This window comes from Aspergillus tubingensis (genome assembly GCF_013340325.1).
Source record: "Aspergillus tubingensis WU-2223L DNA, scaffold_8, whole genome shotgun sequence".
Taxonomy (NCBI): Eukaryota; Fungi; Ascomycota; class Eurotiomycetes; order Eurotiales; family Aspergillaceae; genus Aspergillus; species Aspergillus tubingensis.
Window position 1 is genome coordinate 3,115,073 of NW_023336282.1, and position 27,264 is coordinate 3,142,336.

The 27,264-nt window shown below is 49.7% G+C and overlaps 9 protein-coding genes across 9 annotated transcripts; 4 read left to right on the top strand and 5 right to left on the bottom strand.

Annotated features, from left to right (window-relative positions):
• Positions 1–437: 437 nt before the first annotated feature.
• Positions 438–2,971, bottom strand: AtWU_07349 (6-phosphofructo-2-kinase PFK26; the record flags this gene model as incomplete). Its single annotated transcript, XM_035502458.1, has 2 exons — positions 438–2,307; positions 2,691–2,971. The coding sequence occupies 2 exons, from the start codon at positions 2,969–2,971 to the stop codon at positions 438–440; spliced, it is 2,151 nt and encodes a 716-aa protein (XP_035358351.1).
• A 4,242-nt stretch (positions 2,972–7,213) lies between these two features.
• On the bottom strand, positions 7,214–7,713 carry AtWU_07350 (uncharacterized protein; the record flags this gene model as incomplete). Its single annotated transcript, XM_035502459.1, has 2 exons — positions 7,214–7,612; positions 7,705–7,713. 2 exons carry the CDS (start codon positions 7,711–7,713, stop codon positions 7,214–7,216), a joined length of 408 nt encoding a protein of 135 aa, XP_035358352.1.
• An 852-nt stretch (positions 7,714–8,565) lies between these two features.
• On the top strand, positions 8,566–10,319 carry AtWU_07351 (FMN-dependent alpha-hydroxy acid dehydrogenase; the record flags this gene model as incomplete). The annotated part of the gene is made up of 5 exons (XM_035502460.1): positions 8,566–8,593; positions 8,681–8,739; positions 8,805–10,041; positions 10,096–10,169; positions 10,233–10,319. 5 exons carry the CDS (start codon positions 8,566–8,568, stop codon positions 10,317–10,319), a joined length of 1,485 nt encoding a protein of 494 aa, XP_035358353.1.
• Positions 10,320–10,917: 598 nt separating this feature from the next.
• Positions 10,918–12,075, bottom strand: AtWU_07352 (uncharacterized protein; the record flags this gene model as incomplete). Its single annotated transcript, XM_035502461.1, has 2 exons — positions 10,918–11,537; positions 11,604–12,075. 2 exons carry the CDS (start codon positions 12,073–12,075, stop codon positions 10,918–10,920), a joined length of 1,092 nt encoding a protein of 363 aa, XP_035358354.1.
• Positions 12,076–12,396: 321 nt separating this feature from the next.
• On the bottom strand, positions 12,397–13,644 carry AtWU_07353 (uncharacterized protein; the record flags this gene model as incomplete). The annotated part of the gene is made up of 3 exons (XM_035502462.1): positions 12,397–12,793; positions 12,850–13,364; positions 13,426–13,644. 3 exons carry the CDS (start codon positions 13,642–13,644, stop codon positions 12,397–12,399), a joined length of 1,131 nt encoding a protein of 376 aa, XP_035358355.1.
• An 870-nt stretch (positions 13,645–14,514) lies between these two features.
• On the top strand, positions 14,515–15,993 carry AtWU_07354 (O-acetyltransferase; the record flags this gene model as incomplete). Its single annotated transcript, XM_035502463.1, has 1 exon — positions 14,515–15,993. The coding sequence occupies one exon, from the start codon at positions 14,515–14,517 to the stop codon at positions 15,991–15,993; it is 1,479 nt and encodes a 492-aa protein (XP_035358356.1).
• A 355-nt stretch (positions 15,994–16,348) lies between these two features.
• Positions 16,349–18,939, bottom strand: AtWU_07355 (beta-d-glucoside glucohydrolase D; the record flags this gene model as incomplete). Its single annotated transcript, XM_035502464.1, has 4 exons — positions 16,349–16,839; positions 16,906–18,277; positions 18,348–18,781; positions 18,843–18,939. The coding sequence occupies 4 exons, from the start codon at positions 18,937–18,939 to the stop codon at positions 16,349–16,351; spliced, it is 2,394 nt and encodes a 797-aa protein (XP_035358357.1).
• Positions 18,940–22,244: 3,305 nt separating this feature from the next.
• On the top strand, positions 22,245–23,631 carry AtWU_07356 (RNA-DNA hybrid ribonuclease; the record flags this gene model as incomplete). The annotated part of the gene is made up of 3 exons (XM_035502465.1): positions 22,245–22,455; positions 22,513–23,098; positions 23,196–23,631. The coding sequence occupies 3 exons, from the start codon at positions 22,245–22,247 to the stop codon at positions 23,629–23,631; spliced, it is 1,233 nt and encodes a 410-aa protein (XP_035358358.1).
• Positions 23,632–24,530: 899 nt separating this feature from the next.
• AtWU_07357 (putative Na/H antiporter) lies at positions 24,531–26,461 on the top strand (the record flags this gene model as incomplete). The annotated part of the gene is made up of 5 exons (XM_035502466.1): positions 24,531–24,648; positions 24,748–25,421; positions 25,471–25,553; positions 25,603–26,011; positions 26,060–26,461. The coding sequence occupies 5 exons, from the start codon at positions 24,531–24,533 to the stop codon at positions 26,459–26,461; spliced, it is 1,686 nt and encodes a 561-aa protein (XP_035358359.1).
• Between the last annotated feature and the right edge of the window lie 803 nt (positions 26,462–27,264).

The window sequence follows — 27,264 nt, forward strand, 5'->3', positions numbered from 1 at the left end:
CTTTTGCCCATTAAGTCCTCCGATAATTCACAACCATAAGTCTTTGCAGTGGGGAGGAGAATTTGCAACCCCAGAGAAGATCCCCAAACGCCCGAGTTGACAAATGCGAGCAAGTAATATCCCCGGATGAATTCAGAAAGAGGAGACAAGGCAACCCTTCCGGCGCCGGAGTAAGCAAATGCGCGCTAAAGCCAAGACCCAGTGAATACGCAACTGGACGTCTCCCGGGATAATACACGTATGCGAAAGGGAATGGGGGGAAGCAACAGCTGGCAACCAGTCCAGCGTAAGGCTCCATGACACCGAGTAAAAGCAGAAGAGAAAAGCAAAGTTGAAGAAATGAAGAGAAACGTCGTCAAGAGTCATTGCTCGTAGAAGGCATCTGTAAGGTGAGCAGAGTTGTCACTAATCGTGCTAGACCGGGCATTTAGCGTAGTCTAGTACTGGGAAGTCTGCTGCAACTTAAAGTCGGGAATGTAGTCAAACCAGTCCGTATCGGTATTGTAACGGTACGCCTTGAATTCAACACCGTACGGCTTGGGCTCCAACATGTAAAGCATCCCCAGAGGCACATCCAAAGAAGCAACCTCATCGCGCTTCAGGCCACGGAAGTAAGCCAGCAGGACGCGGGCGACCGACCGGTGAGTGACCAGCAGCACATGGTCGGTCGTCCGCTCCACCTCAATGATCACGGCGCGAAGCCGGTTGATCACATCCAGATACCCTTCGCCTCCAGGGCCGGGGTAGCGGTAGTAGAGCTTGTCCTTCCGACGCGCTGCGTACTCCTGAGGGAACTTTTCGCGGATTTCATCGTAAGTCATTCCTTCCATCTGGCCAGCATAGAGCTCATCAAGCATCTTCATTTGCTTGACATCATACTCATCTTCATTGAAGTAGTCGACGGTTTGCACGGAACGTTGCATCATCGACGACCAAACACAGAAGTTGCGAGGCCGGTCGCGGGGAATGTACGATGGGTTGGGAGGAGTGCTATCGCCAGCACGAGGGGGCAAACGCTGCAGCATTTCCTTCTGTCTCTGAACCAACTCCCACTGCTGCTTCTGATGGTCGATGAAACGGTTCAGCGCCTTTGCATAGCGATGGCCATTCTCACTCAATTCGGAGTCACCACCAATGCGGCCCAGCTGGTTGTCCTTGCTTTCACCGTGTCTGGTAATCCAGATTTGACGCGGGGAGAGGTTAAAGTTGAGCAAATAATAGACAACCTGCGACGAAAGGAAGCCATGGGTCTGATGAGAGACGATCTTGCGTCCAACATCAATCATCTGAATGTACGCCATGCTGTGCTTCTCTTCGTATTCGCCGAGAGGAACATAGGACTTCTCATAGAGCGCCACACGTCGTTTGAAGTCTTCGAGGGCCTTGACAGGGTCCTGATCCTTGTAATCGGGGCCCGACAGCTTCAGACGCATGTTAGCTTCCAGCAATTCCGCGTCCACGCAGCTGCTTTCAAGAAACAAGATGTTCAGCTCGGGGCCAGCACGGTTGCGGATATGATCGACGATTGCCTTGCGGCGCTCCATGGTGCTGTTTGTGGCGTCAAGAATGCCGACACTGCCGCCCTCATCGAGGATGTAATCCAGCAGTTCATCCAACGTGTCCAAGGCCACCTGCTCTCGCAGCTTCACGGCCAGCTGATTCTTAGGGTCGAAGAAGTTGGCTGACTGGTCGATGGGCTCGGGAGACGCCTCGCGTATGGTATCCTGTTCTGCCGGCGACGCATTCATCGGTGGGACGATAGTGCTCTCGGAAGGATCCTCTTCCTTTCCGTTGACGAGGATCTTGGTAGGGACAGCAGGAGGCGGAAGGCTGCCATCGAAAGGCGGGACGTTGCCTTCAACTTCAGGGGGCGAGGTCACCGCGACCTCCGAGGCATTCGCAGCTGCTTCGGCCCTAAGGTCACTCTTCTTCGACGGCTGATTCATAGTGCCAACGCTGACACTGAGCCGACGCACGGAATCAACGAGCTCGCTATGAATGGTACTTGCTCTGTGACTCGGACGTCTTCCATCGGTAGCTGGAGACTTTCCGGCGGCCACACGACGACGTTCTCCTACGTTGAAGATCTCGGTATCGTGCTGCAGCCAGTTAAGGTAACGGGCCAGCTTCTTGGTGACATAACTCTTTCCCCGAGCAGGGAGGCCGACCATGACAATAACCAATTTTGAGCCCACATCACGTTGAGCAATACGTCCATCGGGAGAGACCTTCGACTTGGTCAGACCTGGGATATCGAGGGTAGTGGCACGAATTCGACCCGGGGTCGACGGAGTAGTATTGGCAGTACTAATGTGGATAGCTGGTTAGCTTGCAACGCCACAAACTCTGTTCCTGACAGTGTCCAGAAACAGCTGCGACAAATAAGGAGACGACTCCCGGGAAGATAGACACATGGCCCAATCCCAGAACCAAGATAAGAGGATGAACTCGGAGAAAAGGAAGTATGAAGCAAACGCGCGGGGAAGACCGGGTCATCAGCCGGGCCAATATAACCCGAATTGACAGCCGTCGATCATTCCGGGGGAATACATAATAAACTAAAATCTTAAAAAAGGAAAAAAGGGCTTTCACGATCTAGAATTCGAAAGCAAAACGCCCCGAAACAGATCTAGACAGCAGACGAAAAAGAAACGGACCAACAGGAGCAAGGAAAAGGCGGGAGAACATACAAAGGTGGAGACGAGGGTGCGGTAGAAATCGGAGTGTCTGTTAGGGCAAACCCGACACCATCCTTGGGCACCTGCGATCCCCTGTGGGAATCGGAATGCAGTTCGTTGCCTAGCGCTCGTCCGACCAGTGATTTGGGGGGAGGCATAAGATTAGCGTCTTTCCCAGTTCCCGAGTGAGAAACGGATCCATTTGGTTTTCCTGGAGCACCGACACGTTGGTGATCGGGAGCCGACGCGCACGTCATGATGGCGGATCGTGCAATATCGGTGTGTTGAGACATCCCCGCGAGTGGCGCAGGGATGCAGCCGAGATGCAAAGATGAATCGATAGGTGAACAACAGAATAAGAGGGAGAGCCAATGAGAGGATGACAACAGTGAGAATCACCTCCGATCTAATGCTGGCAGCGACCTCAAAACTGGGTCAACCACAGTCTTTACTCACGGAGGCGATGATGATGATCGAGGGGTAGGAACTGTTAGTTATTTGGAAAAGGATGGAGAAAAAAGAGTGAGGGGGAAGATGTTGTGTTGGTCGTCGCGCTGTGAGGCGGGCGGGATGAGTCAAATCCGCGCTCCCAACCAAACGTCACTTCAAATTCACTTGTTCGGCACACAACTCGTCACTTTGCTCGCTCTTTCCGTGAATGCAAGCCAGTCCACTTCTTTCTGAAGAGAGAGAGAGAAACCCTACAGTCGCGGTCGTGAATTTTATACCACCACGCGGTAGCAACTGCACCACCGCGTCTTCTTGAGTTAGATAGACGCTGGCAGAATCCCGCAGAACGGAGCTAAGTTCACAGCACGCAACGCTCTTCCAGGGCGGCGGAACCATGCAATGCAAAGCTCCTTATTCCGGCTCTTCCGAAGGCAAAACTGCAGGGCGCAGTTGAAACTAATAAGTGAAGTTATAGGCCAGGGTTTTGTGCACGAGGTGGTAAAGGCTAATTCGGTTGGATGATTCTTATCATCTGGGTTGACGGAGGGTCTTGGAGGTCAAAGAGATTCCAACTGCGACCGGGCATATAAGAGGGTCACGTCCGTTGCTGATGAAGTCACTCCCGCCCACTCGTTCATGACAAACGGTGGAGCTTTTCCGCGGATTGATCAACATCCATGGCCACCCCATGATGTCAAATCATATCCACTAATTTGCTACTTCTTACAATATGTGGTCTTATGTACCAAAGTACATATTTAGAAAGTAACACTACTTGGTACACCCGGTTTTAACTATGTATCTAGTCTACTGCGGTTACAGAATGTCCAACCAGGTCCGCTAGTCATTCTGCACTGTCGATCATAGAGCTAAAAGCAAATAAAACAACCATTAAAGTGAATCCTTTGAATTCCGCACTAAGTTTGCAGATAGATAGTACCGATAGTCACCGAGAAAATCTAGAATGCTTGGCCCAGGTAAGGGTGTCAGATGTCTTAGTGCCAGCAAGGCAAGTCAACAATCCTTCCAAGTTCCATCTACATTGTCCTGCACTGTACAGATCCGATCGCCTCCGTTGCAGCTTACCCAGTCTTGCTAGTTTCGGCCTCGTATTTTCTCCGTATACATCAGGTTGTCATGTTCAATATATTCAAAATCCACAACCTGATCATTTCAGTCCGGATGCGAGCAAAAGTAGTGGACGGAGATATTGACCGACTCAGCATTTTATTTCCCAGAATGTAGTTCGATCTATTTCACGATCTGGCCATGGATTGTGGTCCAACTCCAAGCCGGATGTCTGCAGGACATGCAGTTCCCTGTCCCGATTCAGCTAAACGAAGCGACAGCTATCAGCATCCGCTAGGCATCCAAACAAAGAGCTGTTGCTCTTCGCTTTCTACACTGCAACCGGATATTTCTATAATAGGTTGAGTTACATTAGTGCTACGTTTCAGAGCCCTTCGGTTCAGGTTTAGCTAGTACTAAGCACTCTTTGTTCTGGATAAATAGGGTCAAAACATGATGAATATTCTCTTCTATTGCTGGCCGAAAAGTAGTATGTACAGTGGCTATACCTTCAACCACTAATTTTATATATATCTTTAATACCACATTGACTTGTGAGCTGCTATATCTAAATTCCATATGTCATATCCAAATTTCCATATGTCAGTGATGATTTGCCAATAAGCCATCTGAAACGACCATCTCTATTGCTCAGAGTATCTCTTATCTTATGCAATGGAACCCATGGAACTTTAAATTCCCCAACTGCAAGAGGAGAACCGGCTATATTTCGTACCAATGAGTCTGGTACGCGACTGTAGGCCTCAAGCAAGACACAAGTTTTGAAGTCGCCGAACTTTATATCAAGTCCTTCTGACAGAAACATGCCCCCCATAGCCTGTCCCATATTCTGATTGAATCTTCTCTGTACTCCTGTCTCATCTCTGATTGCGAGTCACCCCACATATCATTCGTCGACATTTATATCTCTCGCAAGAGAATAACAATCGTTCTCCTGTGACTCCATGGCGTTTCTGCCATCTGGCACAAAACATAATGCTGACAATAGTGTGACTTGTTGATTTCTAAGTTAGACGTCAGTATTAGGGTACCGACAAACCACCCGGTATCTTATGGCTGATTGCGGTTGACTCTTCGTTGGACATCTAAATCAAATTCTGTATATCGGCCACGTTCTGCCCAGTCCGATGATCAAGTGCATCAACCTGTGACCACATGTTGGTCTCCTTCAACCTCCAAGGTAATATATACTCATATAATACAGCGCTGAGTTGGTTGCATACCATTGCCATTATAGCTACTCTATAAGCAACCAAAATAGGATTTGCAGATCGCTAGACTAGCGTCTTCCAGGACGCTTTAACTTGAACCAATAAGGACAAAAATAATTGGGCCAAACTCTCGCAATGTGTTCAATAAAGAAGGGACATCTTGAGCCCCTCACTGTGGGAAGAGACATCGTCTTCATTCCAGGACATACCTGTAGTGTAGGTAGTGTAGTCGAAAATCTCAGTCTTTTGATACCAGGCCATCGTGACAAGAGGCTCTTGATATCGAAAGGACATCCCTTGGTAATGATGGGCTTTGGTAGTTGTATTATACGGACTATTTACTCGCTGCAGAGTATATGACAGCTTGTCGTCCGTATCGGCTCTCTAGCATCTGAGGATTAGTGCGATGGAGGGCTGTTATAACTCGCTCTATTTAATAAGAGGATATCGCCACTGGTGACTGGATAATTTTCTAAAAATATAGTCCAGGATTTCTTCTGTTCACCAATAGATCCTCTGGCATGTCCGCGATAAGTTGCCATTAAGGGTGTTGTGCAGCCCGTAATGGTGTGCCATATGCATTGTGCTAACACGCCAGTGCAGTGCCATTGCTCTGACACTGTGGTATGGCTTCAATTCTGCGTCTAAGCGACTTTGCTTAATATGAATGAGCTTTATTTGTTGTTTCTGCAGATCGTTCATGTTTTACGCTGGTCTCTTTGTTGAAAGTGCTCAGCCAACGCAGTTGTGTCATGGTTTTACCGAGAGATTCCATTGATTATATTCGGGACCATATTTCTTTCAACAGATAAGGCACTCATTGTGGAGTGGACCTCGTCCTTTCCTAGTGATACGGAAAGCCAAGAGACGATTATAAGTCAAGTCGATGAGCAAGACATCTACAACAGTCAAGATTATCTTTTCCCAGAGATAGAAGGCTTTTGTGACTAGTTTTTTAATGTATATGATACTTTGGCTATTTATATTATCAAATTCATCGACCCGGCTATTAAGGTGCCACGTATCCAAGATGATGGGATTTTATGAAGGGGAGAGTTGGATACGGAGGAAACTGCACGGAGGAAACTGCAGTTTATATATTGGAGGGCTACATAAGAGCTGGTGAAGTCGGGAAGGGGTCGTGAATAGAAGTATGAATATGAGCCTCAGTAATTGAATACGAAGAGACGAATTAACCATACAAGAAGGTAATGTATAGAAACTATTCCCTTCGGGACATGTTGCAACTTGCAAGGAGAACTGCAGATCAATCCGAAGATTCGACACGCCGTCCCGAGCACGCTTCGGACCGTCACGTATCGTCAGTAGCGCCACCACTATTACATGTCCGCAATCGAGACTAGAGTCGTGACAATCTTCCGTAGGCGACGGCGGCCGTGTAATGAACTAAGAGTATTGCAAGCAAGGCCTTGAGTATTGACAACATGATGATCCTAGACAGTGAGGCTGCCAGTTCGGGTGGCTGAAAGCGGTAATGCTCCATCTCGTCATAAACCGCAGGTCCCACATACCCGGGCAGGAAATGTCTTACTCGTGCTGCAAGCTTATCCCTGTTGGGCCACCCCTCAACTTTGCGCTGGAACGTCGATATGGCTTGATGTTGGCGGAAGTCGGCTCGGCACACCGCGTGCCACGTCTCTCGACTGCACTTGGAGCAGGAAACGAGAAGCCTGGGATGCGCCCGTCGCATTCTGCATGTACTTGGCAGGTACGCAGTGAGGTTGTAGACATACTGCCTAAAGTGTCTTGGCGAGGCGTGACCGCCTATTTGTCCAGCCTCACGGTCAGCGCGATAAGGGTCGCGTAGGCGGCAATGCTAAGGGCCGTCAACACCACCACGGCATTTCCACTAGTTCTGAACTTGTGACGAATGCCATCTTCCCCTATCTCGGAAAAGAATTGCCGGTTGCCTTGTTGACGACGGAAGAGTCCGATGATAAGCACGCCCGTGCCGTAGATGGCGAAAAGCGCTCCAGTGCTATAGAACTCGCTGGTGAAGATTTTCAATACCACCAGGGCGAAAGAAAATTGGGATAAAGCTGTACGGATGTAGGCGCCTTCGAAAGTCCGCTGCGCTGCTCGTACTTCGACAATCTCATCCGAAGTTAGCGCGACTGTGCGGGCACGGTGCATCCGCAGCCGGTAACGGTCCGCGGCGCGACGCTGGAGCCAGTCAGTACAGAGACATCATTATAGATGCAAATCTCATTGTAGGAAGAATAAGCCGTGTGGTAATCGCCAGTCAGCCAACGCACCTCAAACATCACGACGTGTCATGTAATATCTGAGTGGTACGACTCGAGTTCTCCGATCGACGGGATACTGGAGTGAAGGGGCGACTGTTTGGCTCCTCGTTTGGTGATGAGAAGCGAACTGAGGGGACTTCCGATATGGCTGAAGTTAGGCCCCAAAAAGTATGCCGCCTCGAAAGTCGACAAGTCGACATGAAAAATTCAAGATGGACGTTGGGCAAGCCGAAGGATGATGAGGGGATTAAGCTAAGCAGCCTGGTCTTTCACGTGGTCTAGCTGCACTGGAAGAGGAATAGCACGCGACCATGGCACCTGATGGCTCAACTTGGCATTAAGCTGCATCGTCTGCTGTAGCCTGTAGCCTATAGCCTTTTCGCTACGTGGAGGACTTGCTTTCCTGGGTCAATTGTAGAGTTGCAAATGGGTTACTCATATCCAAGAGATGAAGCTCAAGAGCATACTAAGATAAGTACTTTTCCGAGAGAAAACTGGAGACAGGCTTGAGCCATGACATCAAGGGCCCCCGGATTGTCCACCAATGGCCGATCGTCTTTCTCTAAGCAGTCCCCGTCGGCGACCGACATTTCCCAAACAGGCGGCATTCAATCGCCGCCCCCAACTTTGTCTCCTCGTCGGAGTTCAGGCCGAGCCGTAAATGGGGGTGGGTTTAACCGGGTTAGTTGAATGCGAGGAGACATTTCGAGGCCACCGCTCCGAACACTTCATCTCCCTCCTACCGTCTTTTTCTCTCTTGACTCACCTTGCTTTCTCCTCATCTCTCTTCCCTCTTCCCTCTCGCGGGTCGCATTCGACAATTGTAACAAGACCAATTGCTACGACCCAAACATCTCTCTGAATAGCAATATGAGCAAGGTATTCGATGCGGCGGAAGGTTAGTATACCCCGGAATTCCCCATGCAGCGCACAATTGTCATCTCAAGATAGAGTCACATTCTAGAAACTAACTGAAGACCCTCAGTCGCAAAACACAACACTCCAGAGAGCTGCTGGGTAATACTCTACGGAAAAGTTTACGATGTATGTTCACCCAATCATACATCCTTTTGTGGCTTAACCGAAACTAAACACTCCAACTCAATCAGGTTACCGACTTTCTCTCAGAGCACCCTGGTGGTGCCAAAATAATTCTTAAGCTTGCAGGAAAAGATGCCACAGAGGAATACGACCCTATTCACCCCCCGGGCATTCTGGAGGAGAATCTGAAGCCCGAAGCATTCCTGGGAACGGTAAATGCCGACACGCTGCCGAAAGTACAAGCGGAGCCAGCCTCAGATGCGGGGGAGAAGGAAGGCCCGCCTCCGATGGAGAGTCTACTTAACATGGACGATTTCGAGCAAGTGGCCACCAGAAATGTCAGCAAGAAGGCATGGGCCTACTACTACTCAGCCTCTGACGACAAAATCACGAAACATTTCAATACTGAAGTTTACCGATCCATCTTGCTGCGACCACGGGTATTCATCGACTGCACGCGATGTGATCTGGATACTACAGCTCTGGGCAACAAGATCGGCATGCCAATCTACGTCTCCCCCGCAGCCATGGCTCGTTTGGGCCATCCAGCAGGTGAAGCTGGCATTGCGGAGGCCTGTCGCAGCTTCGGGGCCATGCAGATCATTTCCAACAACGCCTCAATGACCCCAGAGCAGATCGTGCAGGACGCCGCACCAGACCAAGTATTTGGATGGCAATTGTATGTCCAAACAGACCGGAAGAAGAGCGAGGCCATGCTGGCACGCATAAACAAGCTCAAGGCAATCAAGTTCATTGTTCTCACTCTGGACGCGCCTGTGCCTGGAAAGAGAGAGGACGACGAGCGCGGCAACACCGTGGGCGCATCAGCACCAGTTCCGAGCGCCACAAAGGCCGCAGACAAGTCTTCGAAAGATATCAACAACGGAGGGGGAGGTGTCGGACGTCAGCTTTTCGCGGGCACGGATCCAACCCTAACATGGAAGGAGACTCTGCCGTGGTTGGCTAAGCAAACCGATCTACCCATTGTCCTCAAGGGTCTTCAGACTCACGAGGATGCTTACATTGCATCCCTCCACACTCCCCAGGTTAAAGGCATTATCCTTTCCAACCATGGTGGACGTGCTCTCGACACCGCCCCTCCAGCTGTGCACACATTACTCGAAATCCGGAAATATTGCCCGGAGGTCTTTGATAAGTTGGAAGTATGGATTGACGGCGGTATCCGCCGTGGCACAGACGTTGTCAAGGCACTCTGTCTGGGCGCCAGGGGCGTCGGTATTGGACGCCCTGCACTGTGGGGCTTAGGAGCCGGTGGTGTTGAGGGTGTCAAGCGCACTCTGCAGAGTACGTATATGGATCCGAGAATCAGATAGGACATCTGCTGACTGGGATATTTAGTTCTGTCCGACGAGACCAAGACATGCATGCGGTTACTCGGTGTTGAGCGTGTGGAGGATCTAGGACCCCAACATGTAAGTGTCGGCTGCATTCCACTTCTTTTAGCGTCTTTCGAGCACTAACCGACTATGCGACAGATCAACACCCGCCTTGCAGAACAGCAAATCTACGATGGACCGTCAGGGCTGGAAGGTATCCGGAGCACATACCGTGCCAAACTATGAACTGGGCTTCGTCTGGAATGCGAGTATATATCCTAGCATCTCTGTTCTTTGTAGTCTGCACAGAAATAGACATGGCGGTAGCCGATACTTGCAAGCCTGACTTGACTGTCCGTAGAATGCATATACAGTCTACTGCAAAGAGACTCGTAACAGTGATAGCTCGGTAAATGAGGGAAGCATGAAGATATCTAATGACTATCAACAAGTATAGCAAGCTTTTTGATATTTCATATTGTTTTGATGATAAAGCAATGATAGTGTCCAGTATTGAAAGATGAAGGAATATCAGTGGCCCAAGTAAGAAATTGTAGTCCGTAAACAGTAAGTATTAAAGTGACCAATGAAACAATCCGATAAGTAGCCAGAAACAGAGAGATGTTGAACACTCCTAAACCACGACAAAACAACCAATTCCTAGACAAAAGTATAAATCTGAAAAATAGAAAGAATGGGGGTTTGTGATCTCATAGAGCCCAAACATAGGGTCTCCCCTCAATAGCAAAGTCTTTAAGACCAGGGGTTAGCATTTTTTCTGTAGAATATCTTAAACAAATAGGAAGAACCCTTACCAGCAAAAGCAGTAGTCGAAGAAGAGCCATTATACATATGACTTGAGCGCCTCAACCACCTTATTCTTGTATTCACCCACTCCCCATCTTAGAATGGCGTAAACATTTCTCAGAATCTTATAACAGGCTTTTTCACCATTTGCATGCCATGATTTCACGTGGGCAGAACAGTATTCGATCTTGTCCGTGCTGTCCCCCGGAACCATTTTCCGATAATGAACCCAGAGTTGGAATGTAGCGCCCTCCGAGACAAGTGAGAAAACCGGAAGGTTGGTAACATCAAAGCCCTTCTTGGACTTCGCGCTTTTCGTACCACTCTTATTTTCAGAGAGCATCTGAAGCATCCAGAGTGCACCTGCAGCACCAACTGCAGCTCGATTCTGGGCCTGATGCAAATTATCCCCGTTAAAGTCGGCCCGGACTTCCACGATGAAGAATGGAAAGCGCAGATACTGCGGCTTCGCGTATGGATCACTGATCACTCCATCCTTTTCTTTCAACTTGTTCCAATATTCTCTTGCGGCCGCATCGTCCGGGTCTTTGTATAGGATCTCTCGTAGGTGAGACTCGCTTAACCCAACACAAATGTCAGGTCGAGGTCGGTGTTCTGAACTTTGCATGAGCTTTGTCATTATGTCTCTCTGCAACTCTTTCTGGGATGTCAGATCTGGTGCTAAAGACAATCAACACTTAGGGAAAATTTTGTCTCACATACCTTTATCTTCAACAGTCCTGAACGCTACCCTGTTCTCTAGGTTCATGTAAAGAATGGCATTATGTATGAGCCCTACCCACTCATGTTTCATGTTATTTCTGCGGCTGAGCTCAGCTATCTTCGCCATGAACGCTTCCACTACTTTGCTCTGCCCAACCATTCGGAGCTTCTTGCTACCCAGGACCGTGCTATATGCATATTCTTTGACATGGTCCGGTGGCTCAACGTCGACTATAATGCCGGACGGTTCAAGCTCGTCATAGCGCTCGAGGCGTTGATGGAGTTTGAAGGAGACGTTACTGGATGATGAGTCTACCGGGCTCACAGGCTGAGCCTGGAGTGGAACGGTCGGTAGAGGGACAGTGTTCTCGGACTGGTCAGGCGCCTCAGGAGCTGTCTCCACGATCTTGTGACGTTTGGATGATGAGGGATTCGATTTGGGCTGGTTTCGCTTCTTCTTAGATGGAGCCATGGCTTGTAGATGTTCAGTGAGGTGGTCAGTGTCTAATGATGAGATGATGGGAGGAAGCAAAAGCACGATCACTGGGTTGGGGTGCAACAGGGCCCGCCGTTTGACCCTATTGCCCAATAAGGTAGGGTGCGCCTATTCTTAGAAAAGGGAATTTCTGTCACTGAATCAACCGGCAATGTGCACGGGTTTTCGTTCAAGTCTCCTTGATAGCTTGGCTTATGATTCAAGGGTGGGGCCAGTTAGGTGAATTGTCTCTCACCGTGCCACCCAATATCACAGCTGATTAGATACATGGAGAACGGTGTTGAGATTCAGAATGATCTACCGATCTCGAAACAGTGACTTCCATACCCCTTCAAACCAGCTTCTATCCTTTTCCCATGCCTTGGTGACGATATCTCTACCCAGACGAACAGCATCTTCAACCTGCTGCGAGGTACCCCAGCCAGGAATTAGAGGTGCCCAGGCAATGAAATGGACGCCAACGTGGATCAATACCCGAAAGACCGTCTCATCATCCAGATCCTGGTACCCCTTCATAAAGCCTTGAATAATCCACGTCGCGGCATCAATGTCCTTGAAATGCTTCAACAGGTAGAGCTCAGCGAACATCTGGCCAAGATCGAGGGCTCGAGCACCGCAGTGGCAAAGTTCCCAATCGATGATGAATAAGGGAAGGTGATTTGATTGCTCGAGGGCCGTTTTGGGGATAAGGACACTATGTTGCATCAGCTTGCTTGCTCTTCGTTCTATCAAGGCAGGGGAGGTACGGACTTTCCCGACCAAAAATCACCGTGAATTATCCCAAACCCACTTCCGTCCTTTCGACTCAGCTCTGCGGCCGCCATTTCCCGAACCTTGCTGAACACATCCCGGGAATCTCCAAGTATAGTCGGGTATTTATCAATTGTATTCACCAGAGCATCGTAGTTGACCATGAACTTCAAGTCTCTCATATACTGGTTCTTGTCCATCTCGGCCGCCACCCCAGACTGGGCCTCATTATCAGCCCAGTGATGGAATGATTGTAGCCATTTCCCTAGTGCACGACCTATGGAAAATGCCCATTCTTGAGTGACGTTGTTGGAAGCAGCTGTGGAGATTAAGTAGGACTTGAGGTCCAGAGAGTCCGGGAGATCTTCTATAACAGCAGTGTTGGTTTCGCGATTGAATGAGAAGAGACGAGGCGTTTTGACCATCACTTCTTTAGCGTGTGGCTCAGACTTCTTGGTAGTGTCAAGTATACTAGAGAATCCATCGAGGGCCTTCAAGATAGATTCCTCGAAAAGCTATATGAAATATGTTAACTCAATGTTTGTAGTCTGTTTGACTTCACAAGGGGATACCAACACAGCGCTCAGCCGGGAGTTTAAATTCCCGATTAAGGGCAATGAATGCCTCCGTATGCTTTACTATAACGGATTTTGTTCCATCTGGGAGCGGTTGATCAAGCTGAGCTCGATAGACAAAGTTGGCGGTTCCCCCGCTTAGTGGGGTTAGAGAGGACGAGGCATATCGAGTCCCGGCGAGTTCTTGGGATACGGTGGCAAGGAGGTCATTGTCGGACATGTTGCTTTTCTTTGCAAAGTATCCAGCTCGACTATGCCCTCAATTGAGTATGTTTTGGGGTTATTGAGTTTTATAGCTAGCTAATAATTATTTGGTGAAAGAGGGTTGTTCTGCTGAGTCATGATGTCGGGGTCCCTTTTGGGATACGATGTTGCATCGTCTGATTTCTAGAATCGAAAAATCCCCACCATCTGAGACCACCATCACTCTCCCTAATATAAGAGCATTAACCCCCTATAGTAGAGCAACTTATAATGAAACAAGTCGCTTCTATGCAGTCACGCTTTGGCTTGGCGAGAAAGTGGGATGCGCTATCGCGACTACATCTAGTTCAAGTGTGCAAGAGATCAACAATGAGCACCCCAGGTATACTGACTGCATCACGAAGTTATCAATGGAACCAGAACTATACATTCGCTGAGTCTGAAACTTGGTCAAACGTGTCATTTCAAAAGATCATGTCAATTCCTCAATTGAGCATTTCCCGACACGAAACCTTACCATACTCCACCTCTACCATGCGTGCTTCTGTCTACTGTGGGATACGCTTGCAGACGGACAACCTATCATCAACTGGCTATCTACGAGCCACATCCATAAAACGGACAGTGGGCGGAACATTACAATCATTATCTACATGCTATAGCCTCCTCTAACCCTGAAGAAACCTGTTCATACATACAGACGAAACCTGGCTACAGGACGTTAATTGAAAGCTTAAGATGCCATCATCTGCGCGTAAGTTCAATTGACTTTCTATCTTCATTCGACTAGGTTTTCGAATTTTATATACTCCACGGCATTATTTATATATAGGATCTCAAAGACCCATCCCTTCACGACACTCGGTGTGATTCTTCGGCATACAAAATGACCGCCAGAACTCATACTCCGTCGTTCCAGTCTTATACCCTCACGCCTCTAGATCACCTGCTCCCTCCTCATCATGTGTTCGCTTATATGTCTTTTCGACCTGAACAGCCGTTTGAAGCAGTTGAAGCGCTAGAATTGGGCCTATCAGACTTGATATCCCAGTGGCCATTCTTGGCTGGCAATGTTGCGATGGTGCAGAAGGAGAAAAGAAGAAACGTCACCGAGTTGCAGCCACCGACGACATCGGACCTCCTCCAATGCCCCCTGTTACGTTTCAAACGCCATCAACACACTATAACAGATGCTTTAGCCTCCCCAGTCATCGATTATGAAATGCTAAACGTTCCGAAGACACTCTCAAATTCCAACCCCATACCTGCTGTGCGGTTCCAGGCCAATGTAATGCAAGACGGGCTTGTTTTATGCCTCGCCTGGCATCACCAGGTAATGGATTCGCTAGGCGTCACCATAGTCTTGCACACCCTAGCTCGATCTTGCTCTGGACGGGATCAAAAGAGCGCCGCTCCCAAACCTCTTCCGATGGACCTCGATAAAGAAGAGCAGGCAAGAATGAGGATAAACCAATCCACCACCACCAGCAACCCCGACCTCAAGGATGCATACTGTGAGATTAGCTATGAGGAAATACGAGGACGCCAGTCCAACCCAATCATCTGTCGTCGTTATACTATGCATACAGACAGAGTCAACTATCTCAAGGATTCGTGCAACGAACTTGCCCGTGAGCTTGCCAAGGGTCATTCAACGTCACAGAAAACCTCACCGACTGCAAGCCAGTACAAACTAGAAACCATCTCAAGTGACGACCTGGTAACTGCTCTAGCATGGCTCTCTGTATCCCGCGCTCGTCGTCGACATGCTTCTAAGCATTCGTCAGACTTGCCGCGCGTATCCTCTTTATCCAGAAATATAGAGGTTCGCTCAGTACTCCAGCCTCCTCTTCCAAGAAGCTACCTGGGGAATAGCCTCGTGTTAGCGAAAACCCAGTGCGAGTGGAAAGATATACCTACTCCACAGGAAACCCCTCCTGTAATGCGAAAGCGAATGGACAAAGAAACGATCAACGCACTACTCAAACTAGCCCTGATGTCTCGAGCCAAATGCAAGTCGATTCAAGACGAGCAGATCCGTGGCCTCATAGGCCGTGTGGAAGAGTGCGATGACCTCTCATCCGTTTCTGGTGCCCCTGCGGAGGTCATAATGTCCAGCCTTAGAAAAACTGACATATATACCTCGGACTGGGGTACCGAACTGGGGCCACTGTTGGATTTTGATACCATCGACGGCCGAACCGATGGGTTGACTCTGATACTACCTGATAGAAATCCCGCTAGGAGAGGTGAGAGTGCTTGGGAAGTCCGCGTGAATCTACCTGTGGAAGTTATGGAGGAGTTTGGGAAAGATGAGCTGCTTCTTTGGGTCACGGAGGCAGAGAAGCCAGGAGCCAAGCTGTAATATTACAGTTTGTTGTAGATGTATGCTTCTCTGGTCGACAACATGTAGCTTCTTCTGAGTTATGATTGATATGATCTGAGGTAAAGTAGGTTAACGGTCAAGCTTGTTATGAAACATGAAGAATAAAAGTCTTGAACCCCTAATTATAGTAGTAACAAGAGCTGTCTACTCTGTGGCTGTTTGATTGTGATTATTGTAATTCCGAAAAAAAGTACATTTCAACAATCATTCAAGGGTGAAAAAGTCCTAATCAACAGGAATGGAATAGCCGCTATATACATCACTTAGAAAAGATATATCCGCTATCCATTAAGAAGAGACAAAAGGAACCCGCCCTCCCAGTTCTAATTTACATCTAAGACGAAGTCTGAACAGCAAAAGTGCCATTCAACTTCAGATCACGCGAGCTTGCACCCACGTAGACCTTGTAGTCACCCGAAGCAACAAGCCACTGCTGGGCGCGAACATCCCAGTAGGAGATGTCACGGCGGCGCAGCTTAAAGGTAATCTCGCTCTGCTTGCCAGCAGCGATTTCGACGCGCTCAAAGCCACGGAGCTGGCGAACGGGTTGCTGCGCAGCAGTGGGGAATCCGAGGTAGAGCTGGGGGACTTCGGCGCCGTCGAGCGAGCCGGTGTTGGCGAGCTTGACGGAGACGCTTCCCACGATATCCCAGAGGTCGCTGTGTCCTCCGACGGTTTGTTCACCGGTGGGGTACTTGGATAGGGTGGAGGGCTTTTCGATGCTCAGGTCGGAGTAGGAGAAGGTGGTGTAGGAGAGACCGTGGCCGAAGGGGTATCTGGGGGTGACGTTGTAGGCGTCGAAGTAGCGGTAGTCCAGGTAGACACCTATGAGGATTTATGTGTAAGTACGTGCGAGGATGTGGAGAAGAGTGATGTGTTAGAGCTGCTTACCTTCGGTGAAGTTACACTGCGCTGTGTAGCAGAGCTTGACGTTGTAGTCGCTCTCGTTCTTGGCGATGGTGTGGATGAGGCGGCCAGAGGGGTTCACGTCTCCGTAGAGGACATCGACAATGGAGTTACCGGACTCCTGGCCCAAGAGGGATCCGTAGAGAACAGCAGTAACGTTGTCATGTTCGATCCATTGGTCCATCAGGCGCGGGCCGACGGTGTTGATGACGACGATTGTGTTGTTGCAGTTATCGGCGACGGTGTTGACCATGGTGTCTTGGTCGTCATTGTAGAGCTCAGTACGATCAGCGCCTTCTCCGGAAAGGGCATTCAGGAAGACGAGACAGGCATCGGAGTTGGTGGCATAGTTGGCATACGAGGGGTCCACGGCGGTACTGTCAGTCCCCTCTGTGATCAAGCCGGAAGTGCTAGAAGAGGTATAGGTATCGTTGAGCACCCACCGCATCATTGTTCCATCCTCAATGATTCTGTTAGTCAGTGCAACGTAAGGTGGCACTAGGTAAGGCAAGGATGCTTGAGCAGAACCGGTGCCGGTGGCCAAGTGACCCTGGTATGTCGGTCCCGAACCCTCGATGTCCATGGCCGTGTTGGGCCCTCCCAACACAGGACCAGCGTGGGCACCGAAAACGCTCATCACATGAGGCTTCTTCAATGGCAGAGCGTTCTTGTTCTTCAGCAGGGCCATCGACTTGGCTCCATTTTCCCGAATCAGCTTGGAGTGGTTGCGTCTCACATCGACGTACGCATCTTCACTTTGTTCCTCGGGTTGGAGCCCATTGTCCAGGTTCACATAGTAGTAACCCATCAGATTGCGGATGGCCATATCGTCCAAGCGAGCCTCACTCAGAGAGCCATTGGACAACAGAGTCTCCATGGTAGAAGTGCTCCAGATACTGCTGGAACCGTAATCCTCGCCGCCGAGAGCAGACTCCAAAGCACTGCTCTGGCCATTAGTATCAGGCCACACCAATCCCGGGAAGCCAAGCTCAGTCTTCAAATGCTTCATCAACAAATCGGAGTTCTGACAGCTTAGTGTGCCATTAACCTTCGTCATGGCACACATCACAGCACCCAGACCATGTTTGACTGCGTCATAGAAAGGCCAAAGATACGTCTCGTGCAGAGTCTTGTCATCGGCATTGGAAGAGTATGGTGCCGAGCCGCTATCCGACTCGGAACTGGGACTGACAGCACGACGGCCCATTGATCCTGTAGGCTTCGCGCCCATGGATGAAGTGTTCGACGAGCCGGGCCCCATTCCTCCGGAAGGCATACCGCCGCCGCCGCCAGGACCACCACCGCCGCCGCCGCCGCCGCCAGTCCGATTTGTTTCCTGTTCGTAGAGAAGGAAGTGCTGTGCAGTAGTGCAAATTATGTCAGTCAAAGAACAGCAGCATCCTAGGGAGACAGCATCTACTACTTACCTTAGCACCTGGGATAACGCCAGCGTCGATGTAGGCTTTAGTTGTTAACCCAGTGGCTAAGCCATTAAGATAGGGGTCGGGGCCAAAACCCTCAACATTACGCCCACCCCAGGGCGTACGTCCCAATGGCTGAGAAGTAGGGCCAGCGACAACTTGGACTCCCTTGTTGTAAAACTCAGAACCGACAGCTTTGCCCTGTGCGTAGATGGCATCGCGGTCCCAGGTCATAGCAACTGCTGAAGACAAGCTGAAAGCGGATACATAGTAGAAGTTCTGGAGACCCATGTCACCGTCAAGGAAAGTAAGGCCACTAAAGCTGCCATTAGTGGAGTTGACACTGCTGCCCGTGATCAAAGCCAGCTTCTGATCAGTGGTCAGGCCGGCGACAAAGGAAGAGGCCTTCTGGTAAGCGGAGTCCCAGTCTCCCAGGGCCACTGTATATGACATTAGTGGACCGACTCAGCGAAAGCGTACAGGTGAGTGTCCAGTACTTACCACCGTCTGACTTCAACAGCCCCAGGCTGGAGTTCGAAGAAGACGCACCGGTCAGGCCCAGAAGGGCCGCGGCCACGATGAAGGAGAGGACTTTCATTTTACTGAGGAACCATATAAAGAGGGACAAAAGGAAAGAATAAGGAGTGACGAAAAAAATAGTAAGGGTCTGCTAGAGAAAGCGAGTGAGGTTATCTGGGAACAAATGATCCAGAATTTCTAGATCGAGGTGGGCATTTATTGTACCATTTATCCTCTGCTATTAGACTTAGAGCATCCTCATTGTGAGACCTGCGCCGACCCCTTGTGAGGAATGATGTACGGCACGAGTCGTATCATAGTCGGTTTACTGGTCAGTGGACTTGATAGATCCACGCATCTTACGTATAGCTACTCTAAAAACCACGAGCTTTCCTAGATAGCGTGCCTGTCCTGAATATACGGCTTCCGGGAAGCCAAGTCGGAAATCCCGACGTCTTTGGTGTTTGTGGCTCGTGAAACCGCCGGCGTCCCGTATGACGCGATAAGTTCGGCCCTTTCGGGGGTGATTGGCGACAGTCTAACCCCAGGCAACGCGTCATCTTGCCCTCTTGCTGGGTTTGCCGACATGCCTTCGGGGAATGTGCGCTAATTGGTCCCGGTGGTTCGCCTGAGTTATCACTGCAAGAAGGTGAACATTAGTCACGAATCTTGCCATGCATGCACCGGTCCTTATGTAAGAGACACAAGCTTCTTGTTATTCGGCAGGATAGAGGATCAGACTCGGGTACTTTTTTCCCCCTCGTAGTAGGAAACAATGATAAGACCGAGGGAAAGCCAACGGGTGCCGGCGGAGGGCAAATTGCTTGTGCTCTGGAAACCCTTGAGAATTCACGTCAGCCCTGATGGATCCTTTCGTTGACTGGTCCCTTTCTCAAGCTATAATTCATGGGCAGGGTAAGTGAATAGCTATCGAGCTAAATCAGAGATGCTAAGCCTTCAAGGACCGGCGCTAGGGCTGAGGTGGTGGGTCTCGCGATGAAGGAAGTGTGGAAACTGAAAAATGGCCGGGATTTGCTCTGATAACAGTAATGCTGGTGAATCCAACCCGGAACCACGCCGAGAATGAACACTAACCATATGCACCTTTTCTCAGAGGAACATTTCTCCTAGTAGATTAGGCCTAGATCCAACGAGGGGCTTCTAAGCTCGAAACAAGTCTTAAGTGGCGTAGTTTCAAACAGGCGGAGTCCGTTTGTTAAGTCTGGCATTGTGGGTGCGAAGAAGCCTCGTAACGCGAACCCATTGATTAGTTTAGTTCCCTGATGTTCTTCTTCCGAAGTCTTGCCGAAGGAGTCATTTGGGCATGGCAGATATTCTGTCAGATTGAACGAAACAATCATGGCGTCTCATATAACCATTTCCTGTTTGGTCAATCTGATCTGGTTAGAGAGGATGGATTAGGGAGGAAGATGAGGGAGAGATTGAGAACGGGATCAAGAACCAGATCATGTGTTTCTCCCTGGTGGGTTTGATCAGAATGCAAACTCCAGGGGCTGCTCTCAGCGTCAGATTTGACACAACCAGATGCCCTATAATCTAAGTCGGACCACTACAACTATTCGTCGATAACAAATACAAAAATCCTACGGATTCAATCATATTCCCTGAATCCTGTGTTTTGCCTCCACCAATAATAGAACCTCTATATGGTTATCGCGATCCATATCCGAATTTCCAATACTCTGGATTGCCGAAGTAGCCAGCCAGGGTACTGACCCCCACTGGACCCAACTCCCCACAGGGGCAATGCGTGGCTGGGTGACGTGGACAGGATTAGCTTGCTGCACACATTATTGCAGTCTCATTTCCCACCAGGGTCCGGAGACATATGATTTTGGCCCGGAAGTATAGGAGCACGATCCCGAAAACACACCCTTAAAGTCCTCAATTTGTCTATGATATTGCTGTCAATCTCTGCCACTGTGAGATTGGTCTTTTGATGCTTATTATTCACGATGCTGATGTCGCCTTCATTGCAGAAGATGGGTTTGTAGAGCAACCAAGAGGCTATTTACTCCGGCAATAATCGCAGGCATGACACCCTGGATGATGTCTGGCAAGAAGAGCAACCACCGTCAAATCAGATTCTGAACATTTCCATCACCAACTACTACTTAAATTAATGGTACTCGGGCAATGCGGGAGTTTATTCTGGCACTTTGTTCAAGAAGACCGTGACCGTACATATCGGTCACATCCTGAAGCGAAGGTTGTTGTTGTCCAGTAAACGTTTGCACAAACAGTCTTGAACCTCTTCACTGCCAATTGAAGGCATGACTAGTAAGTATTAGGGCCTGAAAGAGCTACAACAGAATCCAATGGGGTACTTCATTTTCTCTAGCTACTAGGTTTAAATTGAGAGTTGGCTCTCAGTGCGGTTATATATTTGATAGTGATTAGTAGGTACAATATAAGTACTGGGCCTACAACTCATTTCATTGCTCACAGCATACTTTGCTCTGAATCGTGCTACTTACCTCAACCTTTGAGTATAACAATCAGAGTATACTGATTTGAAATCCCAAGAATTCTGAGTGACTATGGTATATCCATAGTGTCTGGCCAACCGATCTACTCATCAATCACGTGATGTGAGAGCCAGCAGCAGGAGGAAGACCACCCAGTTCAATCAGGCAATCCGCTACCACTAGAACAAGGTAGGAAAAAGTCCTCTGACTTCTGTTCATGCATCTTCAACATCGTCTTGGAAAGTCTCCAGACTCATCAGTGATTCCAAGCCAATGTTTCCATCCGAATGCCTGAACCCCTGTTGGGTCCACAATCTGACCCAGGCCTGTCCCTGTTGACCATCGATGATTAACAAATCTGACAATATTCAAGTCACTTCTAGACTTGAGAGTAACTGAGCGCCATCAGAGAAAGTGAGCCTGTCATTGAGGTCAGCTGGGACACCATTGAAAGGCGCATCGGATCCAGCCGCATTATGGTCGGGGATTTGCTTGATGATGGGGGTTGACCACACCCCCCCCCCCTCCTCCTCTGACCTCTCTGCCATCCCCCCCCGCTCGTCCACCAAAACTTTAGACCCGCGTTTGTCTGAACTCCTTTCTCAACAACGTCGCCCAGATTTCAATCTTTGTAAATCATAAGTGATAGGGTCAAGTCAGAGAGCAGCGGATTGTTCCCACCACGCGTCTCACTTGGGTTTGCCTGACAGCTTCGAAGTTGGGACCTAGGTGTTCCATTTCAAGCTGCAGGTTGAGATCTCTGGCCCCTGGATCTGGTTCAGTTGATCCGCGCGACAGGAATCTTCCGAAGAGATTCTACTCGAATTATCCTTCTCAGCCTTCCTCGTTCCTAAAAACCTTCCTCTTGACCGCGCCAGATTGCGGGGACGACGTCATGAACGACACCACGACCACCCCTTCTCCCACTCCGGGTCCCGCCACGAAAGCATCTCCGACTTCGAAATCACCCTCAGTAGCGGCTGGAACGAAACGCAAGCGCGCATCCGCGGCGAAATACTATGCCGTGAAGGCTGGCTACCAGCCCGGTGTTTACTATGATTGGCACGATTGTTTGACCCAGGTTACCGGGTACAAGGGAGCTGTCTGTAAGTAACTCCCGGATAGTCCGCATTCAGTTGCCTGAAACTGACTTGTTCTTTCAGTCCAGGCCTTCCCTTCGTACGAAGAAGCAAATGCGTTCCTTACCGGGACCCGTGCGCCCGCTGCGCGCGGCGGTACTCCCCTGGATTCTGAACCCACGAGATTTTACGGTGTCCAGCGCGGTCGAATACCTGGTGTTTATACGGACTGGGCAAAAGCGCAGGAGCAGATCAAAGGTTTTCCCAAGCCACGTTACAAGAAATTCTCGACTAGGGAGGAGGCAGAGGAGTTTGCAAGGGAAGGCCAAGGATCCGGCGCTACGTTCGGAAAGACCCCGGAATCGCAGAAGCTCGCCGGTGCACCGGGAATGATGAACGGGGTCCCTGCAGATGCGCAGGGTATACCTTTTGAGGCGGGCACTGGCCCTCTGCCGACCGGAGCGGAGGATGGGTTTGACCCCAATGTATTGTTGGATCCCAAAACAGGAAAAGTGGTCTATAAATCACAGGACCAGAAGGCCGCGACCAAGGTAAAATCTACTGGTCCGCCGGGGATGCTGCGCATCTACACGGACGGTAGCTCCTTGAAAAATGGCAAAGCGCTTGCCTCAGCGGGTGTTGGGGTTTACTTTGGACCTGGCGATTCCCGGTTTGTCCCCCCTGACGCTCACCTTAGCGTTGTCGCATCGTCTTTATCCCGGAGAGGGTCTACCTTTGGCTAATACTGACGCCTGTTCTCCCAGCAGAAATGTTTCCGAGCCCCTCAAAGGTAGTCGCCAGACCAATCAGCGTGCCGAGCTGACGGCCATCCTCCGGGCGGTTGACATAGCTCCACGACATCGGGACGTGACCATCTTCACAGATAGCCAATACGCGATCAACTGTGTGACGGTGTGGTTTACAAAGTGGCGGCGCAACAACTGGATGACCGCTGGCAACAAGCCGGTGGACAACAAGGACCTGGTTGAATCTATTCTCTCGAAGATCGAAGAACGCAATGAGCTGAAGGTGAAGACCTTGTTCGAATGGGTCAAGGGACATAGCTCCCACCCTGGGAATGAGGCCGCCGATCGTCTGGCGGTGAGTGGTGCTCGACGAGGAGTCTCGGAGAAGGCTGCAGCATTGGAAGCAGTCAGGGACATTCCGGACGAGGCTTTTGAGGAGGATGACGACGAATTCTGAGCTACCAATCGCGAGGTATCCTCGTAGATGCTCCCAGAGACAGATCAATGATGGCGATGGGTATTGTTTGTCGACGTACTGAGTAGACTGTTGTGATGCGATCCGTGACTTCTATCATGTCGGTCTCAAGAAATGACGTGTTCCTCCCCCGGGCGGGAGAGAAAGTTGACCTAGAACTGCAGCATGAATTGATGCCTTACTTGGCACGATACGGGCCAGCTGTAGGTGATATGACCTGTATGACGGGCAGCTGAAAGAAAGAGTTGATTGTAGAGTAGTAGGACATAAAAGTAATACCACGAGGGTGTGCCTTACCCGAAAGCGGCACGGGCCATTAGCAAACCAAAATGGAACTGATTGGGATCCCCGGAACTTTTTCTCCTCTCCCCGATTAGCTTTTCTTCCTCTTCCTTCCCACTCTCCCCACGTACCGCTGCATCTTCGCATCGCTTCTGGCGTAAAGTCGCTCATATCGAGTCTGATCGTCGCTCGAGGTCATTCGTCGCGTCTGTGCTTGCCTGCGTCTGCTTGCCTCGTGTCTGGTCTCTCGTATCGCCCTTTTTTACTTCCTCCCACCCCCCGAAGTTTATCGGGCTGGAAACTCGTGCTCTCGACGACGACGTTCGTCTTGTTAAAGATCCAGCTGTTGGAGGAATTTCACATTCTTCCGATGCCAGGAGAGCTTGCCATCAAAGATATCTATACTATTATGATTGAATAACACGTGCTTGTGACTTAGTTTGATTATTCTGTTCTCCCCCCCATTTTACCTTCTTTTACCCCGCGCTCCAGCTGGATAGCGAGTTGTAAACCTTCAAGATTCCGGCATCCTTGCTTGGGATCAAGCCATAATCAGCAATAGACGTTGTGCGCTGCACCTGGGGGAGCGCAACGGCAAGATGCCTACCCTATCGTTGATCAACTTCAACATCGTCTGTGCGACGCTGGGAGGATTTATATCCGTCTTCGGACTGGTGTCCTACCTCTTCAAGGAGAGATTCTATCTTTCTGAAGCATGTCCGTCCTGCCTTTCCAACCTTCCACCCGATACTACCGATCTCCCCTCGGCTATGCGTGTCGTCGCTGATTAGACGGTGGATGACTGACGTTGTACAGTGATTTCATTGCTAGCTGGAGTGATCTTCTCCCCTCATGCAGCCAACTTCATAAGACCCCAAGAGTATGCACTTGGTTCCGAGCAGAACCTAGAAGAGATCACCCTGTACTTCACCCGTCTCGTTCTCGGGGTCCAGCTAGTCCTTGCCGGTGTCCAGCTCCCCAAACGGTACTTGCAGATAGAATGGAAGAGCCTGTCGCTCCTTTTGGGCCCTGGGATGGCTGCCATGTGGATGTGTAGCAGCCTGGTCATCTGGGCGATGGTACCGAACTTTCCCTTTCTCCATGCCCTTGTCGTGGGTGCGTGCATCACTCCTACCGACCCCGTCCTGTCCAATTCCATCGTAAAGGGGAAATTTGCCGACAAGAATGTGCCTCGGCCCTTGCAGCGCATTATCGTGGCCGAGTCAGGTGCCAATGATGGTCTCGGCTATCCTTTTCTCTATTTTGGATTGTATCTGCTCAAGTATATTGGAATGGGCGGCGAGGGGTACAGTGGAGGCGCTGGCAAAGCTATAGGCCTGTGGTTCTATGAAACTTGGGTCTATACTGTGATCCTGAGTGTTGTCTATGGGATCGTAGTTGGGTGGCTCTCCCGTAAGCTGCTTCACTGGGCAGAGGAGAAGCATTACGTTGATCGGGAGAGCTTTCTTGTGTTCGCTATCGCTCTTTCTGTAGGTTGAATTCCTCTCTCGGTCATTCCACGTTGCTAACCGAATGAAGTTATTTATCATCGGCACATGTGGGTTGATAGGGACCGATGACCTCCTGGCCTGCTTTGTTGCCGGCAATGTGTTTACGCAAGAGTAAGATATCGACACCCATTTGCATTGATTCCGTTGCTGACGAAGGCAGTGATTGGTTTCGTCTGGAAACCATGGATGACTCCTTGCAGCCAACCATCGATATGTTGCTGAACTTGGCGGTCTTCATGTGGTTCGGTGCTGTCTGCCCGTGGTCATCGTTCCTGAACAACAGCGTGATTCCCATCTATCGCTTGATATTCTTGGGAATCCTAATCTTGCTAGTCCGACGAATGCTCATCATTTTCGCCATGCACAAGCTCATCCACCAAATCGAGCACTTCTACCAGGCAGCATTTGTTGGCTTCTTCGGACCTATCGGAGTCGGAGCTGTCTTCTACCTGTCGGTCAGCCGGGAATTTCTGAACCAGATCACCGTCGATGGTCAAGTCCGCGAAGACGCCGCGAAGGTGTCCGAGGCCGTGAATGTCGTAGTCTGGTTCCTGGTCATTTGCAGCATCGTAAGTTTGACGCCACCAACCTGTTATATAATCTGACTCCCTCCGCAGATCGTCCATGGTCTCTGTATCCCCCTAGCAAAAGCCGGCTACCATCTCCCCCGGACAATCTCCCAAGCCCTCAGCACCAGCACCATAGCTGAACCCGACCCCGTACCGATCGCTAATGTGCAGCATACGCACAGCACTGCGACACGTGGCGTAGGTCCCACGAACAACCGGAACCGGAAGCGCGGTCAAGCAGGACGGGAACCGCCCGACCCGGCCGTCTTCCAGATCGGTCGGTCTGTTATTCGGACCACCTCTTCGCAGGAGCAAGTCCAGGTTGGAGCAGCGACTGCGGATGAACCTGCTCGACCTGTTAACTTGATTGTTCGGGAGAATGAGCAGGATAGTCCACAGGAGAGCAGCAACAGTAACAGTCCGACTCCGGCAGTCGAACAGCACGTTTAGTCTGCTTGGAGATGTATCTGGGCAGGATTCGGTGATGAATCCTTGCTGTTGCGAGCTGGAGCTGAGGCTGGAGCTGCATGGAGATCTTTTGTGATTAGTCTCTATTCACAAGATGATGCTCGTGATGTGTATACGGTGATAATGCAGCTGATTGGCTGCACATATAGATGATGAACGTTAGAGTTGAGGTGCATGTGTGTGGCTGAGCATTTGTGGATGGTTGAGTGTATAGAGATGAATGGGGTGGTGTATAGATGAGATGACAATATGTGGGAGTGAGAGAAGTGATGCTGTATAAAGAGACGTTCTGCCTACTAGTCAGGATCTAGTGACAGTGATTCATTAGAACTTAGTTCACTACATAGACTACTAGTTAGCTGAATATACATACTGTCGTGATGGTGTGGGTGATGACTACTACTAGTTGATGATGTAATGGAAGTCCATGATTTTATAGATATAGTAATATTGCCTAAACATGCTTTTTCTTCAAGTCGTGCCTGAAATAGATCAACAAATAAATAAATATTCATCCCACCCTAAACCATGCCTTGATTTTGATGACCACCCTATTTTGCAATCCGCCGTATCTCGTCATTAATATGATAGGGAGAGTATAGGAAAAATGTATGTGTGATTTTTGTTGAAACGAAGGTTTGTGTTTGTGTGTGATGGCGCAAAAAGGAAACAAGAAGAAAAGAAAAAAAAAAAGACATAGAATAACCAGCCATGATGGGCGGATCTGCTGCACCACAACTGGCCCAAAATCATCTGGGAGTCAAAGAAAATCAACAGTAGTTCCC